General features: G+C 42.3%; 1 protein-coding gene across 3 annotated transcripts in view; it reads left to right on the top strand.

The window, feature by feature from the left end:
• Positions 1–13,695, top strand: part of RUNX2 (RUNX family transcription factor 2) — a 204,597-nt gene that overhangs the window by 148,449 nt on the left and 42,453 nt on the right. For 2 of the 3 annotated variants that reach the window (XM_033937112.1, XM_033937111.1), the window contains one exon: positions 10,522–10,683. The exons of the other annotated variant lie outside the window; for it this stretch is intronic. In XM_033937112.1, coding sequence (XP_033793003.1) covers positions 10,522–10,683 — 162 coding nt within the window. The remainder of the gene's footprint in view (positions 1–10,521; positions 10,684–13,695) is intronic. 3 annotated transcript variants of the gene reach the window in all.

Here is a 13,695-nt window from a genome sequence, read left to right as displayed (position 1 = left end):
GATTGAAATTTTAACAACATTCTGTTGACCAGGAGACCACTGATGAAAATTAGATTCCAATGTAAATTTTTTATTGTCTAATTGAGTTTACATGCACTACTGTTGTTAACCATGCAGACAAAGGGGTTGATTAGCACCTATCTGAAACATGTGAGCAGGAGCATTAATTGTCAAGGCTTTGACACTAGTTGCTGAACACTGGTGTATTATTTTAAATGTCTTCAACAATGTTTCCCAAGTCAGTCCCGGAGTACCCCCTTGCCCATGAGGTTTTCAGGATATCCAGAATAAATATGCATGAAAGAGATTTGAATACAATGGAGGCAGTGTATGCAAATCAAACTCATGCATATTCATTGTGCTTATCCTGAAAACCTGACTGGCAAGGGGATCCTCCAGGACTGACTTGGGAAACACTAGCTTAAAACTATTATAGGGCTCGGTGGCAGGGTTATGCGCTGTAACGTGGCAAGATCCCCCAGTGTAATTTATGGGACAAGTCTTCTGTTACCAAACTCAGCTGTGGTGGGAAGTGCTACAGAAACTACAGTTTAGAGCACCTTTGAGAAGGAGAGAAGAGTGTTTTGTTCAGGAAAATGGTAAAAACTGTGTTATTTTCTTAAATGAAACTATATATGTTTATTGAGTCTGTGTTAATTTTATTCTCCTTGTTTTATTGCGTTTGTTTTACTGTGATCTGTGCAGAATTGTTGGATGCAGGGGGCAATAAATCTTTAAATAAATTTAAAAAATATACACTTCTCCCTCCTTATTCGCAGGGTATACTGGCAGAGCCGGACCGCGAATGGCAAAAAACCGCAAATATCTGGCTCTGACCCACCCCCGCCTCCCTTCCGCCTTCCCCCGGCATCCCGGCCTTACCTGGTGGTCTAGCTGGTTTTCGGGGCATTTCCTAATGGCTATCTGCACGGGGCAGGAGCGTAGGAAGATCGCTCCTGCCCTGAAAACCAGCTAGACCACCAGGTAAGGCCAGGATGCCGGGGGGAAGACAAAAATATGGGGGTCTTTTTCCTCCTCCCCCCCCAAAAAAATAGTAATTATGTGAAATCGCGAGTAGGGAAACTGCGAATGGGGAGGGGGAAGTGTATACTCACTGGGAATGGTGACAGTTAGTAGCCAAATTTAGAGCTTATGTTTGCAGGGTTACTAAAGAACCCTTCCACCTCCGATGCATGGTTCCAGGCTGAGAATTGTAACTACAATGACTGGCAAAAGTAAATAAGGATGAAATATAAAACAGGGGACAAATGAAGGGTTTATGGTGCTAGATCCCCAGGCTTCGCTCCTTTTCAGCTGAAAAGTCCAAAGAAGCTGAAGAAAATTGCTTTGTCACTTAAATAACTTTAAATCAAAAACAAAATAGATTTGTTTTTCACCCACTTTACCTGTTAGCCAAAATGTATAAATATAAAAAAATCTTATGGAAAAAAATCAAAGAAGCCTAAAAAGCATGCTTGAGAATGTTTTTTTTTTTCTACAATAGTAGTCTGTTTTGCACATCTGTATAGTAGTCTGAGCTCTGTTTAATCCATAAATATAGACATTTTAGTTTATATATTACAGAGGATATCATCATATAGGGTTACTAGACATCCAGATTTCCCCAGACATGTCTTTTTTTGAGGACATGTCCGAGGGTCCGGGCGGCTTTTCAAAACCCGGCACTGTGTCTGGGTTTTGAAAAGCCTCCTCAAATCGCGTCGGGCAGGGAGGAAGTCCATGCATGAGTCGATGTCGCACAGTGATGTCTCGGGCACGCTCGACATCATCGCGTGACATCCACGCATGCGTGGACTTCCTCCCTGCCTGATGTAATTTGCAGACAAGAGCGGGGAGCAGCAGACAAGAGTAGGCAGTAGGGGGGGGGCTAGGGCAGGGCTGAGGGCAGGATTAGGGTGGGGATGGATGGAACTGGGTGGGCCTGGGGGTGGGTCTAGGGGGGGGTCCAGATTTTCCGATTAGAATCCGAGACAGACTTGGTTTTTTCTATTATATAGAATTTTCTGGACCCCTGTTCGTTTGCAAAAGTTAGATAGTTCTAAGTCTAATAGATGCTGGCACTGTCATCTTGATATAGGGACACTGGATCATCTACTGTTCTATTGTCCCTTGATACTTAAATTTGGGAGATCTATATGGGGTCAAATCACTATGATATTGGAAGTTCCATTGTTTTGTCATATGTGAGTGTCTTCAGCCGTTGAGAAGTACGAGCAGGCGTGCGATTTGGCACTCCTGCTCAGTGCTCAGCAGCTTCCTTAATTGCTCCTGCAAATTCGAGAATTCACAGGAGCCATTAAGGAAGCCGCTCAGCACTGAGCAGCAGCGCCAAATTGCACGCCTGCTCGTGCTTCTCAGCGGCCAAAGACACTCACAGCAGCTAGTTAACAGTGGGGCAGAAACTTGGAAAGCTCTCTCCTGCCCACTGCAACTCCACCGGGGATCAGCAGTAGAGGTATGAGGCTAGGACAGGGAGAGGGCAGGGTGCAGAGCCTGGCAGCGTCCTGCAATAATTTTAGAAGGGGGTATATTGGCTCGAATATAAACCGGGACCCCCATTTTTGGGCCAATTTTTTGACCCCAAAATCCTAGTTTATATTCGAGTATATATGGTACATTTCCTGGTCTAGTGACCAGAATCTCCCTTTCTCTCCCTACAGCTCCCTTTCCTTAACAGGAAATGCATTCTAGGAGAGGGTGAGATATGTCAGTATGCTTGAGCACAAACCTGTACTGGAAGACCCAGCACTAGCTCACAACAGCTTTGGAGAACTGGAAGAGGTGTAGGACAGTGGTCATGTAAGGAAGGGAAGTGGAGAAGATGCTTTTAGTGGTACAGGGGGAGGGCACGGGAGATGAGATGCTGGTGCTGGATCCAGTGTGGGAGGATAGGTAAAGTAAGGGAAATGCTGGACCCAGTGATAGACTCGTATATAGATCACCTCCCCAACTTTTGACTTTTACCCCCTCTTTTACGAACGCATAGCACAGGTTTTAGCGCCGGAGGTGGCAGTAACTGCTCTGACGCTCATAGGAATTCTATGAGCGTCAGAGCAGTTACTGCTGCTGGCGCTAAAACCCAAGCTATGCATTCGTAAAAGAGGGGGTTAAAATGGTCATAAATTTTGCAGTCCATATGTGATTATCTACAGTAATTTAACTTGGCTGAGAGAAGAGTTAGAATTGAACTGGTGAGAAGGATACATTAAAAAAAAAAAAAATCTTTATTCATTTTAAAACCAGCCCAAAGTGCAACATATTATCAATCAATTAACACAATAGACAGCACTCGATTCCTTCAAATGATACAATAAATACATAACCCCCTCCCCATCCCCACCCACCCTTCCTAAAAGTGTAAAAACAATATGCAAATGATCATGATAAACAGCCTTGCATTCAAATAATTCATTAATTACATACCCCCCTCCCACCCACCCATCCTGGATGTGCAGAATCAAAGGGCAAAACTAATAATCAATTCTTACAAAATTTTGTTAATGGGTCCCAAATTTCCTTGAATTTCTTATAATGTCCTAAATGCATTGAACTCATACATTCAAACTTATAAGTTTGGCACAATGTTTCCCACCAAAAACTATAATTTAACCTGTCCCAATTTTTCCAATTCTTTATAATGCGCCGTATGGCAACTCCTGTCATGATGAGAAATAATTTATTGTTATGTGAAGTTATTGGACTCTTGGGCATTAATAACGTACCAAACAGCACTGCATCATATGTCAATGCCAATGGAACTTCCAATATCCTATTGATTTAACCCCCAAATGGATTGCCAAAATTTAAGTATCAGGGGACAAAAGAAGAGCAGATGATCCGATGTCCTAATATCCAGATGACAATGCCAGCATCTATTAAACTTAGAACTATCTACCCTTTGCAACCGAACAGGGGTCCAAAAAATTCTATATAACAAAAATAGCCAGGTTTGTCTCATAGATGCTGATGCTGTACAAATCCATGGCCATTGAGTAGCAGAAATTTGCTGCTTTGTCTCAAAGCTCCAAATGACTCTTAGACTAGCTTTTTGTTTTTTATTCAGATGCTCAGATATTAATTTATACCACTTGTCTGCCTGATGCCCTAGCAAATCTGTCTGGAAACACAGGCCCGGCAAGCTATACTGAGTTTTAAAATTGCACCAGTTAGGGAACCCCTTCTGAATGGCCTGCTTCAACTGCAACCACTTAAATGCTTGAGACTTTGAAATACCGAATGATTGTTGCAGTCGTGAAAAGTCAAGCATCTTCCCGTCTGATAACACATCATTCAATGTGCGTATGCCCACGAAGGATACATTTTTAATCCTTTCGGCAGGTGTTCTCTTTAGGGCAAGAAATGAGAACACTGTTGGAGCAGTAAGGAGAAACTTCATATTGCAGTTGCCCAACTTCATGTATAGAAGCAGGAAATCAGGGTCCTCTGCTGCCATTCTCTAGTCCTTAAAAAAAGGAGGCATAATTATACCAAAGATTTTAAGAAAAAATTGAATAGGTGATGTGATCGGGCAGCTTGAAATGTATGTAATTTATAGTAATGGATGTATTTATTCTTTAAAACAATGCAGTCAGGATTCATGGCAGATTTTTTTTTTTTTTTTAACTTAACTGTATGTTGTCTGTATCCTTAAACCAGTTAATAAAACCAGTAAGTACTGACTCCTCATAAAGTGCAGAATCCTTATAAATCTACTTTGATATATTGGCTGTTGGCATTTTGCGCTTGATCCTTATCATCAAGGCTGCATTTTTGCTTGGCAGTATTACATATAGAGTCATGTTGCATTACCCTGTGCCCAGAAGTAAGCTTATGATTTATTGCGTTCTTTATTTAATGCTTGTGCTGGCTGCTTTGGGTAATGACTTTCAGGGTTATTTCTAAGAAACCATGCTTTTGCTTCCTTTCTCCATAGAACTAAAGTAATGAAATGTGTATTAGAATTATCCTTTTTAAGGTTTACATTTATTATTTTCATATATGTTTATGTTTATTAAAAAATTTTGACCGCACGGTTTACAAATAATAAAAAGAGAGAAAAAAACGGCATTAAAACATAGGGCTCCTTTTACAGAGCCGCGTTAGCGGGTTTAGCGCGCGTGACTTTTAATCACGTGCTAACCCCCACGCTAGCCGAAAAACTACCGCCTGCTCATGAGGAGGCGGTAGCGGCTAGCGCGGCTGGCAGTTTAGTGCGCGCTATTACGCGTGTTAAACTGCTAACACGCCTTCGTAAAAGGAGCCCGTAGAAAAGTAAAAAGAAGATAAAATCCAAAATTAAAATTATTTTTTTAAAAAAAGAGGAAATCAGGGCTCAAATGCTATATATGTCACTGGGAACAGACTGTGATTGGATTCCCAGGCCAATTCTGGAGACCACACTTCCGAAAAGATGTGTTGAGAATTGAGTCGGTTCAGCGAATGGCTACCAAGATGGTCTTGGGGCTCAAGGATCTCACGTATGAGGAAAGGTTAAAAAAACTGCGGATGTACTCACTGGAGGAGCGAAGAGAGAGAGGGGACATGATTGAGACCTTTAAGTATATTACTGGGCGTATAGAGGTGAAAGATGATATCTTCAGTCTTACAGGGCCCTCAGTAACCAGAGGACACTCGCTGAAAATCAGGGGAGGGAAATTTCGGGGTGATGCTAGGAAGTACTTCTTCACCGAAAGGGTGGTCGATCATTGGAACGAGCTGCCTCAGCGGGTGATTGAGGCCAGCAGCGTGTTAGATTTCAAGAGAAAATGGGATATTCATGTGGGATCTCTAGGAGAGTAAGGATCAGGGAGTGAATCATTGGTATGGGCAGACTCGATGGGCTATGGCCCTTTTCTGCCGTCAATTTCTATGTTTCTATGTTTCTAAAGGCTTACAAGTCCCTATATATTGCTAGCTATTACTGATTAAGGCAGTGTCCAGGGGCCCACTCTCCTCTACTGACAGAGGGGTCAGTCTACCCCTGCATGTTACATCAGTACAGAAATCTTCCAGCCATATCTGTAAGCTCTCTGTGGACTGGAAAATGTCTTCTGTACCAAAATGATTAAAAAAGATGTACGACAACCTACTAGCAACGCAAGCGGCGAAAATAGATCACCACCTATCCAACATGCTGACAACAACGACTGACTACAAAACATTCCAAAAGGAAATTAAAACCCTGCTACTCAGAAAATTTATCAAGAAAAATTAATACATCTCCTTGATTATTCCCAGTCTTCTAAATTTCCCAGCACCCTAATCTGTAATTTTCCTGGAAATGTCCAGTTATTTTCTTTTGTAATCCACCTAGAACTGCAAGGTATTGGCGGAATAGAAGTCACTAATTTAATGTAATGTAATGTAAAATATAATTCCCCTTGAGCTAAAACTGAAAAAAGTGTGAGCTAAATCCAAAACCCATTCCTTTCTTTCCCTTCCTAACACTCTTGCCCCTGCTTTCATTTCTTTTGGTGGCATTCTTTTCATTTAAGTCAGAAACAGTTTCTATAAACATGGCTTCCCCAGAAACTCTTTATTCACAGCTCTTACTGAAACACATTGAGTAATGGAACCAGTGTTCGGAATGAAATACAGTCAAACCTCAGTTTGCGAGTAACCCGGTTTACGAGTGTTTTGCAAGATGAACAAAACATTCTCGCAAAACTTGTCTCGCAAACCGAGTGTTGACTCGATTTGTGAGCACCCCCCTCCCCCGATAACCGGCATCGCTCCACCCTGCTCGCAAATGCTCCCCCGCTCGAACCGGCACCCCCCGGCCGAACAACTTGAACTTACCTCCCCCCCATCTGGCACCGGCACGCAACCCACAGGACGTGCCAGTGCCGCTAGAAGATCTTCCTGCCTCTGCCGGGCCTTGAGCATGCAAGTTGTTCGGGCGGGGAGTGCAGGTTCGCACGGAGGGGGGCCTTTGCGAGCGGGGGGGGGGGAGCAGCGCCGCTGGCCTCGGGGGGTGGGGGGAACGTATCAAAGCGAGTTTCCATTATTTCCTATGGGGAAACTCGCTTTGATATACGAGTATTTTGGTTTACGAGCATGCTTCTGGAACGAATTATGCTCGTAAACCAAGATTTCACTGTAATTGAATTCTTTGTATGAAACAAGACACAATATTTGACCCTACACACGTAGGGAAGCTTACTTTGCCCAACAAACAGGAAGGGTCTATTTGTCTATTAGTTTAGGCCTCACCTCTACTTACTTGTTCTGGCCAACCTGTGCAGGAAGCTTATTTCTGGGTGCATGATGTGCCATGCTGCCACTGTTATGAAAACAGCAGTTTTGTTCACTCCCACACATGGCATAATAAAAATGTTTACAAAAGGATTAGTAATTGCACTTGAATGAATTTTCAAGTGTTCGGTTACCTTGCAGGAGTATCACAGTTAAGCTATTAAAAATTTTAAAAAGTTTAAAAAATTAAGGCTTTGTTCATAAGATTTGGGGGTATAAATATGACAGAAAGATACAAAAAGATAACACAGCTCACAGCTATCAGATTGAGACATTTTGAATGGTGAACCAAATTTTAGAAATTATAGGCCTGATAAACTAAAGGATTTTCCCCAATTTATGTCTATGGGAAAATAGGTTAGTACATCTGGTTCTTATGAGTTCTATCTTTTAAGGCCTCTGTCTACACTGTATATATATACAGTATATATATATAATCATACAATTCATCCTCATATTTTGAAATTCTTACAAATAAAACTGGACATTCAGAGGCCAGTTTTCAAAATGGTTTTCGAGATGACCACAGAATTCCCTTTTTCTGAGTATCTCAATGCTCTTGCAAAAGTTATTTGCTTAGGGGAAGGGGATAGGATTTGATTTAATGCTTTTCTGTGGTTGTACACTTCTACCTCGTTATTCGCAGGGGATACGGGCAGAGCCGGACCGTGAATGGCGAAAAACCGCGATTATCCGGCTCTGACCCACCCCCACCTCCCTGCCGCCTTCCCGGCCTTACCTGGTGGTCTAGAGGGATTTCGGGCAGGAGCGATCTTCCTACGCTCCTGCCCCGTGCAGATCGCCATGAGGAAATGGCTGCTGTGAGTTCCCGTAGTCTCTCAAGACTACGACAGGAACTCCCTACAGCCATTTCCTCATGGCGATTTGCACGGGGCAGGAGCGTAGGAAGATTGCTCCTGCCCCGAAAGCCTGCTAGACCACCAGGTAAGGCCTGGAAGGTAGCAGGGAGGTAAAAAATATGTTTTTTTAAATTTTCCCCTTCCCCAGAAAAAAATTGCGATTATGTGAAATCGCGAGTGCAGAAACCTCGAATGGGGAGGGGGAAGTGTAATCAAAACAGTTTACATATTATACATGGGTATTTATTTTATAGCAAGGGTAATGGAGGGTTAGCTGACTTGCCCAGAGTTACAAGGAGCTGCAGTAGGACTTGAAGTAGAGAGTTGGATGGGGACATAAAATTCACTCACTCCTGCCATCCTCAAGGGAATGTAACCCATTCTGCACCCACTAGAATCCATTCCATTCCCACCCATCTTCACAATTAATCTCCTCTATCCCCATTTGTACCTGCAGGAGTCAATGCTATTATTTACTTGCTCGCAGCCTTCTGTTTCCTCCCAACCGCAACAGTCTCCCGTGGTTTTTTGGATCGAGTTTACTATTCAACTAAAGAGTGTTCCAAGCCTTAGTCTGGTGTTCCAACTGCCTCTCCCTATACGTTCCAAGCTTCATTCTGGTTCTCCAGTTAACTGTCTCAGTGCATTCCAAGCCTCATTCTAGAATCACCAGAAGTTTTGATTACACTCCTGCAGAAATCCCATGGCATCTTCTTCCATACCTGCGAGAATCCTGTAAATTCCATGGAATTTCTGCAATCCTCATTCTCATGCAGTTCTCCAACTTGAATCCAGCTGGCCTGGTTCTCAGCCCACTGCACTAATCATTAGAGCTAATCCTCTGCTTTTGAAAGTTGACCAAGAGATACTGTAGGGTTGATATCAAAAGTTTCCCCCTGACATTGGACGGTACTTAGCTGGCTGGGAATGTGCTACTGTTAAAAAGGGTTATTTTACCACAAGTTGTGCTATTTTAGCACAGGGGCCCCATTTTATGCAATGAGATCTTGTGCGAAAATAGCACGACTTTTGGTAAAATAACCTGTCTTAACAGTAGTAGCACATGTTGATGAATTCTCCCCTAAGTGTGGCAAACAATGTGTGATAACTGCAAAATCATATACTTCATTAAACAGAGCCCAAAGTATATTTTTGTCTCATAATGTATCTTAGGATAAATATCAAAATATATTTTGCTTATAAAGGGGTTCTTTTACTATGCTTACAGTGGTCACAAGGTCAGTACTGTGGGTTGTGCTCAGGCATCCAGTGGTAGTTTGAGGATTGGTGCATGCTTCCCATGCACTAAAAGATAGATTTTATTAGTTAGCACAGCTATATCGCCGCAAACTAACTGAAAAGCTTGTTGGTGTGGGAGGTGGCTGTAAAGACTGATACGCTAGTGGTCACATGCTAATTTTGGAAATTAGCACATGGTCATTAATAGGAAAAAAGAAAATTGCAACCATTTTCGAGCCATGCTAAAAAGTGGCCTCAGCATGCGGGAAACTCACATGCTAATAATAGCACAGGCCACATTTTAGGGCAGCTTTGTAACAGGGCCCCAAAATATGGTCCTAACAGGTTCAGTAGATAAAATACTGTTTTGGCTGATAGTAGTGGCTGGTGATGATGACATTGAATGCCTAGGCATACATTCAGTTTGTCTGTTTAATTATTTGGTTCAGAGTAATATAGACTGCAGTACCAGTGTCACCTTAAAATACATATGAACTTATGGTTGTCCCATATTTCAATTCAGTTTATATGGGAAATTTGGTGAGTCCAGGTAATACTGGGCTGCTTTCCAAATGTGATTTTTTTTTTTTTTTGGACAGTGATTAATAGGATTAATGACATTTTTCTTCTTGGATTACTTTTCTCAACACCGAAAGCTCTTCTGTTTATTCTTGAAATTGGATAACATAGTAGTTTAGCTTTCTTGACAAGAAAGCGCATCTACATTTACATTTTTTTTTTTTTTCAAACTTTTCGTTTTTTTTTTAAATTGAGGAGTAGTGGTAACTACTTAGAAAATCTGATATCTATTAAACATTGTTCTGCTGTGACTATCAGCAGAGCAAAGCTGGTGAAATGCTGGGAAGGACATATACAACTGTGCCTAAATTTTCAGATAGCTGAAGTTCTGTTCAATAGATATTTCATGGGTGAATGTGGTGGTTCCTTCTGCTGGGTTTCTGTCATACCTCTGCAACTCCATTTGCAATGTGGCAAATAAAAACACATCAAGGGAGTGGGGGTGGGGGACTCATTGCTTATGCATTTTCTTATTCATGATTCAGCTTTCTTTATATATTTTTAATACACGTCCATCAGTGGCAAGGCTGCTGGTGTCCCTCATATCCTTTTTATTTTCTTTTTTTAGACCCCAGACAGGCACAGGCATCCCCTCCATGGTCATATGACCAGTCCTACCCATCCTACCTGAGCCAGATGACTTCACCGTCCATTCACTCCACAACCCCCCTGTCCTCCACCCGAGGCACAGGACTTCCTGCCATCACCGATGTGCCCAGACGCCTTTCAGGTAAAGACCACATTGCAACTAAAACACAGACTATGCAGACATATTTAGGTCAGTGAACACTGTTTTAAGTCACCAGGTGTGTGTGTGACTGGAGCTTAACAGTTCCGAGGAGGTCTAATCCTTTCAAGCTTTTTAAAAATGGTTTGTAAAAATAATACTAAAAAAATACTTGTATATTTTTTAACATAATTTATTTGAAATTTTATTTTTGGTTGTGCATGCTGAAAATCTTTTCTGTTGCAAGGCCTCCTGTCCATTTTCTTTCAAGGAGAAGTTTCATTTGTTCACTTTTGTGGTGCTTCAGATATCCACACTGCTGTATGGTATGCAGTTTGGAAAGCACAGTACTGATTTACATTGTATTTGAGTCTCTGTTTAAAACTAGAACTAATTCAAGTTAATTTAAACCCATTAAATTAGATACACATACACACACACAAAATTGATTGCCTTAGCTAATTTGAAGGCACACCTGCCCACAATGGCAGGAGAACCATTAAAAATAACATGGAACCCATGCCCTGTCATTCTCCTGCCCTCTCCCTTGCTCTTTGCTTGAAGTAACTGAACTGCAATAGAAAAACTCCCAGTACTGCTTGCAGGTCCTAATGGCTTTATGGTAAGTTGGGAGATGAACTCTCAGCTGTTAAATAACTCTGTGAGTAGCTTTCCAGCTTACAGTGAAAATACTGAACATGGCTGTCTTTCAGCACATTGTGTTCCTTCTGTATTCCTAAAATGTCACCCAAGATGATATACTTGTATTCATTTGTCAGCTGCGTGCAAAATACTTGTCAAGTTGTAGGATGACTGTATCATCAGAGGTGTTCTGATCTAGTGGAGGAGAAGACAGAGCACTTGCCTGGAGTGAAATAATTCTCATCAGCTCTACAGCACCTCTTAGGATATGCTGCCTTAACCATCATTCCTATGTTGTTGTTGTTAAGTGCTGTCAAATCGGTGTCAACTCTTGGTGAACTCTGTGTTGTTGCCCTGCAGCTAATTGTTGATAGAGTTTCATTCATAGCTATTGTTATTGCTATTGTATCAATCCATTGCATTGCTGGTTGTTTTGGGGTTGACCTTCTACCATTCTACACGTCTTTTTCTAATGATTTTTTCCTTTGCATAATGTGTCTGAAGTATGAAAGTCAAAATCTGGTCAATGGAACTTTCAATGAAATTTGATCTCCTTCATTATGGATTGATTTCTTTTCAGGGAGTCCACGGTATATATAGTCCCCCTGATATTCAGCGGGACAGCCAGCCAGGAAGACTTCCAGCCAGCTAAGTCCTGAGCCGGCTAGCTCGGTGACTGGCTATGTTGTTCGACATAGCTGGTTACCACCAATTTTCATTGACTGGCCAGCTAAGGTATCAGGCCAAACAGACCAGCCTAAAAAGCAGGTCTTCTTTGGCCATTTTACCTTAGCTGGCCAGTTGATAAAAATTGGCTTGGCTGGCTAAGTGCGAACCACTGAACTTTGCTCTGAATATTCAATGCCAGGGAAGGATGGGATCCTGGCATTAAATATCCAGGATTGCTGTGGCCTGTGGGAGGTAGCCAAGGTGCCTTCCATGGGCTGAATAATGAACCCAGTATTCTTCTCCAGTGCTATAATTCAAAGGCATTAATTATCTTCTTGTTTTGTTTCTTTAGTGTCCAACTTTCACATCCATATCACATTATCGAGAATACTGTGCTTAGATAAGTTGATTGTATGCAGAAATAAGAACATAAGAATTGCCGCTGCTGGGTCAGACCAGTGGTCCATCATGCCCAGCAGTCCGCTCATGCGGCGGCCCTTTGGTCAAAGACCAGTGTCCTAACTGAGAATAGCTTTACCTGCATACGTTCTGGTTCAGCAGGAATTTGTCTAACTTTACCTTGAATCTCTGGAGGGTGTTTCCCCCTATAACATCCTCTGGAAGAGCGTTCCAGTTTTCCACCAACACTCTGGGTGAAGAAGAACTTCCTTCCGTTTGTACGGAATCGATCCCCTTTTAACTTTAGAGGTGCCCTCTCGTTCTCTCTACCTTGGAGAGGGTGAACAACCTGTCTCTATCTACTAAGTCTATTCCCTTCATTATCTTGAATGTCTCTATGATGTTCCCTCTTAGTCTCCTCTTTTCAAGGGAGAAGAGGCCCAGTTTCTCTAATTTCTCACTGTACGGCAACTCCTCCAGCCCCTTAACCATTTTAGTCGCTCTTCTCTGGACCCTTTCGAGTGATACCATGTCCTTCATGTACGGCAACCAGTGCTGGATGTAGTATTCCAGGTGATGGCGTACCATGGCCCGGTACAGCGGCATGATAACCTTCTACGATCTGTTCGTGATCCCCTTCTTAATCATTCCCAGCATTCTGGTTGCCCTTTTTGCCACCGCCGCTGCACATGGCGTTGACGGCTTCATTAATTTGTCAACCAGTACTTCCAAGTCTCTTTCCTGGGGGGGTCTCTCCAAGTATTTGTGTATAAGATTTTTATTACCGACATGCATCACCTTACACTTATCCACGTTAAACCTCATTTGCCATGTATTGGCCCATTTCTCGAGCGTGTTTATGTCATGTTGCAGGTCTTCGCATCCCCCTGTGTCTTCACTACTCTGAATAACTTTGTATCGTCTGCAAATTTAATCACCTCATTCGTTGTACCAATTTCTAGGTCGTTTATAAATATGTTGAAGAGCATGAGTCCAAACACCAAACCCTGCGGCACTCCACTCGTGATGCTTTTCCAGTCCGAGTATTGTCCATTTACCCCCACTCTCTGTTTCCTATCCGCCAACCAGTTTTTAATCCACATGAGTATTTCACCCTCCATTCCATGGCTCGCAATTTTTCAAAGTAGTCATTCATGCGAGACCTTGTCAAGCGCCTTCTAAAAATCCAGATATACAATGTCAACCGGCTCTCCCTTGTCCATCTGCCTGTTTACTCCCTCGAAGAAGTGCATCTCTGCCACTAAAGATCTTGCCTAGGCCTTCGTAGCCATTCTGTGAAGAGTG

The sequence above is a fragment of the Geotrypetes seraphini genome, chromosome 3 (assembly GCF_902459505.1).
Source record: "Geotrypetes seraphini chromosome 3, aGeoSer1.1, whole genome shotgun sequence".
Lineage (NCBI taxonomy): Eukaryota > Metazoa > Chordata > Amphibia > Gymnophiona > Dermophiidae > Geotrypetes > Geotrypetes seraphini.
This window is presented reverse-complemented; position numbering and strand designations above follow the sequence as displayed.